The sequence below is a fragment of the Hippocampus comes genome, unplaced genomic scaffold, assembly GCF_001891065.2.
Source record: "Hippocampus comes isolate QL1 unplaced genomic scaffold, H_comes_QL1_v1.1 scaffold242, whole genome shotgun sequence".
Taxonomy (NCBI): domain Eukaryota; kingdom Metazoa; phylum Chordata; class Actinopteri; order Syngnathiformes; family Syngnathidae; genus Hippocampus; species Hippocampus comes.
This window is the reverse complement of record NW_017805385.1, coordinates 2410884-2415074: the sequence shown is the minus strand read 5'-3', so window position 1 is coordinate 2415074 and position 4191 is coordinate 2410884. Positions and strand designations below refer to the sequence as shown.

The 4191-nt window shown below is 46.8% G+C and overlaps 2 protein-coding genes across 2 annotated transcripts in view; both read right to left on the bottom strand.

Annotated features, from left to right (window-relative positions):
* LOC109517553 (C-X-C chemokine receptor type 2-like) overlaps nt 1–1315 on the bottom strand; it is a 1817-nt gene extending 502 nt beyond the window's left edge. Inside the window, exons 1-2 of the mRNA XM_019872771.1 lie at nt 1229–1315; nt 3–478 (exon numbers count right to left, since the gene is read on the bottom strand). Of these exons, the coding sequence (XP_019728330.1) occupies nt 3–478; nt 1229–1235 (483 nt within the window). The 5' untranslated portion in view covers nt 1236–1315. The remainder of the gene's footprint in view (nt 1–2; nt 479–1228) is intronic.
* A 2487-nt stretch (nt 1316–3802) lies between these two features.
* The window catches only part of LOC109517633 (SOSS complex subunit B2), a 3865-nt gene continuing 3476 nt past the window's right edge, over nt 3803–4191 (bottom strand). The window contains 1 exon segment of the mRNA XM_019872913.1: nt 3803–4191. This exon segment is cut by the window's right edge and continues 31 nt beyond it. Coding sequence (XP_019728472.1) covers nt 4062–4191 — 130 coding nt within the window. The 3' untranslated portion in view covers nt 3803–4061.

Here is a 4191-nt window from a genome sequence, read left to right as displayed (position 1 = left end):
ACCCGCCGCCGGTTCGACGGGCGGGCCTCCATGGCTCGGACGATGACCATGTAGCGGTCCATGCTGATGCACGTCAGGAAGAGGATGCTGGAGTAGAAGCTGAGCTCTTGGACGATGGTGACCACTTTGCACAGTTGGTCTCCAAACACCCAACCCTTGGTGACGGAGGTGGCCCAGAACGGGAGCGTGACAGCCAGCAGCACGTCGGCCACGGCCAGGTGCAGGAGGTAGAGGTCCGAAGGCGGGAGCGCCTGCTTGCTCAGACCGATCACGAGGCCCACCACCAGATTCCCAGGAATGGCCAAAAGGAAGACGACGACGTAAAAGACGCTGATAAAAACGGCGGCGGCCTCCGGGATGGTGAACGGGCTGCAGGGTTGCGTCTCGGGGTTGAGGACGAAGTCGGTGTCATTGTAAGTGAAGTTGAGTTCGTCGTACGCCGAGCCAAAGTCGATGGTGTAGGACGCCGAGCTTAGATCTGGAGGGGTGGACAAGAAGTCCAACTCAAGAACAATCCATATGGCCTTAAGGCTCACGCACGAGTCAGACTTCTGGTCTGGCGACCAATCATTCACGTCGCATGTATGGACAAATAAGCTTACATCGAGAATATGGAACCATTTCGAGGCTTGGTTTTCAGCAAAAGCAGGGACGTCAAGCCTGGACTGGTTGCCACTCAATAACCGATCACTTTTTTCATCTGACAGCAAGAGTGCCCAATACGTTGATTTTCTATTTATTTTTGAAACACTGCTGCGGTACACAACGACTTTCTGAAAAGGCCAATCCTTTTGGATTTTCACGATTTCTGGGTGGCCATCAGAAGAGATCCAACCCCCCCGCACTGAGCAGTGAGCACATTTTGAACCGAAACAAAGGCAAAGTGAAGTGAGCTGACCATTTGGGAAAACACCTCCAAAAGGCCCCTGGGCCGTAGTTTGGATAGCGAACAGTTTTTATTTAATTAATCTCAGCAGACTTTTGGCAAGACAAGATTTCAGGCGAGAGTATTCGGCTACTTTACAGACTGTTTGCCAGTTCTGCTTATCAGTGATAAAACACCCACAATGCGCGATCCACTACCCTCACAAAATATACATGTCAATCATGTCAGTTTAAAACTGCCACCTCAGTACTGCATACAATGGAATTAAATACAATTGCTTTCCATTTTCAACCAAAGGCAGTAACGGACCGAAAAAGCATTTTGAAGGTTTTGAGTACTTGCCCGTCATTCTGGTGGCTCCTGTGCGCCAGCCGATGCGCTCAAGTGTGTCACAAGAAATTGGCCTTTGTCGACACTCCTCCCATCACCGTTGCTGTATTTTCCTGTCTCCTCGCGGCTTTTTACCATTTGCGTGAATAAATTCAGACTTCACGTGCTAATCAAAGGACCGTCGTGTCATTTTGTAATTCAAGTAACAATGTGTTCAGTCACCCGTCTCAAGTTTGAAGAAACTGTTACTTACTCATGTTTGTGGCTGATCCTCAGCTTGGCTTCTTTGTGCTTCGTTGAATCGTTTTGTGATTTCACTGAATCAGGTGGTTGGGCTTGTCTTCAACCCAAGAAGAAGAAGAAGAAAAAAAAAGGCCCCAAAAAACACTTCCCCTTTGACATGCGGGCCAGATGTTTTGTCATAAGATGTACGCCGTCACGCTGTTTGTGGACATAAAAGGGAGACGGGGATTTTACAGAACAGTTGATGATTTATAAAAAAAACGCTGACTGACCAAATTACAAAAAAATTAAATCAAAATGTTTTGTCATAAGATGTACGCCGTCACGCTGTTTGTGGACATAAAAGAGAGACGGGGATTTTACAGAACATTTAATGATTTATAAAACCACTGACTGACCAAATTACAACAAATTTAAATCAAAGGGATTGCAATACCTGTTTTTTTGCCTTTTTGTTGTCATGCTCCACTTACCTCACCTACAAACCAAATTACAACAAATTTAAATCAAAGGGATTGCAATACCTTTTTTTTTTTGCCTTTTTGTTGCCATGCTCCACTTAGCTCACCTACAAAAAAACAAAACAAAACAAAACAAAACGTCACCATGCAGCGTTGCTCATCTTTTTCGGTGATCGACGTACGACTGCGGCTCAATTGGAGCAACTCCCTGGCCTGATTTCACCCTCAAATGACTGATTTTCTGTGTAATGCATAGTTCATAATTTTCCAAAGAAGAACAACACCTATTGGGAGTATTTCAGTAGGCTCACACGTTTCACACAACACGCACACTTCAACAAGAGAAAATAAACGCGTTAAACAGAAGTCCTGCGTGGCAACGGAGCGTGGAGCTTTTTGTTTTGTTTGTTTTTCGTCATCTCTGTTTTCCGGGGAATCTTGACCACCAACAGGCCGCAGGTGGAAATGCAGGCGAGGCGCACAACAGAAGGGCTGTTTGGTCGAAACTTTCAGGCGGGAGGCGCTACTGGAATGTTTCCATTTCACCGGCTTGCTTTGTTTTGAAAGAGCGTTGGCTTCATTAAAAACACATTTTAAAACCTGCCGCAACACCTGAATTCCCCCCCATTGTGGATTATTAAGCAATATCTTTTGAGGGCGGGGTGGGTACATTTGGGGGAACTAGTGTTCAGATTATCATTTCGGAAAATCATGTTGACATGTGGGGCCCCGCAGTGTCAACACACAGTGAAACTGAAATACTGTTCTTGTTCCAGCAGCACATGATTCCGGGCTGACCGGCGAGCTTGAGGCTCATGACTGCCACATTTGTGTTGACACGTGCCGGACATCCTATTTCCTTTCTCTATACTCATGTGCTTCTGACGTCAAACACCTGGTCGGCGCAATCGAACGAGATTCGGTGGTAAAATTTCGGGTTGACAGGGAGCTGGTTTGCAATTACGTGCCTCATATTACGGCTAGACAAAGCGTGCGTTGAGAGATTGGGCACATTTGTTCTGTAATACGTCTTTAACATTGGGTTGAACTGCGCACAACTATCAAAACTGCGGCCACAAAGGAAGGGTTGCCCCGAACGGAACGCCGGCAAACAAATGAAGCGCATCTGACGGGCATCGTTCATTACTTCCTGCCCGAAGGTGCGCTGCATTTGTTCACCCCGACGTCCAAGCTGGTTATGGGCTTGTTGAACTCGATTTGTACGGGAGACGTCATTTTAAATGCCCACTACTGTACATATAAATACACTTAATATGAATTGGGCAGTTGGAGCCGCGGTGTAAATCCAGTTTTGACGCACTCTGGGGCGCATAAAACTGTCATTGAAATGAAAAGTGAGTCACATTGTGGGAGAAGAAATGGAGCAAGGCCAAGAGTGAATATGCGAGGTGCTTAGTGCAACAAATGAGTATGTTGCAACATTGAGGTAAGACGTTGCTTAAACGTGAACTGGTTCAAACAGTACACAGTGAGGTGTGGGTCTTCAACAGGAAGCAAATGCCCTGTCGGAAGTGTACATAAAAAAAAACAATTAAAAAAAATGTTTGACAACAGTTGCAAATTTTATTTGGTGAACTTTCTCTGTCAAGCTTGGAGTGGTCCCACTTTAAATATTGCTCCTATTGTGGCAAGCGACCTAAACTTGTAAGTGGAAAAAAAAAAACAAAAAAAAACCAAAAGGCTCTACCGACTCCTTTGTAAACCACAGCTATGAATGCCCCCCACCCCACCTGTCAATTCAGATGACATTTGGTTATGTGGTCAGTCAATCAGAGGTGCTGCTATTTACACAACATTCTGCTTTGCTTTTTATGACCGAGAAGAAAGTGCACCGACTCTTCAAGTTGGGTGTATGATTTGCCCGAATTGGACAGGGATGGGGTGTTTATGTTAACATTTAGTGGGTTCCTCGCGGGGAGGAGGGGGGGCCTCAAGTAGACTGAAGGAGTTCCAAACAGCGCAACCGTAGACTCGCAAGCAATTAGGGACACAATCTCATCCGTGTTAAAGAGCGATGCAGCTACTCTACATGTGGCCGTGACAGCAGTCAATTTTGAGTTGAAGTGAAGGTGAAAAGGAGGGATGATGTCAAGAGTCCCTGCCCCATCCCCTTCCCCAGTTCATCTTTTGGCACGTCGCGGGTCCCTGCCGTTGCTAATGCTAACCGATGACTTGGCCGTGGCAGACGGGGGTCCGGCCGCAGAAGACTGAGCCGCTCCGTTCCCGGGCGACCGGCCGTTCGGCCGGCCG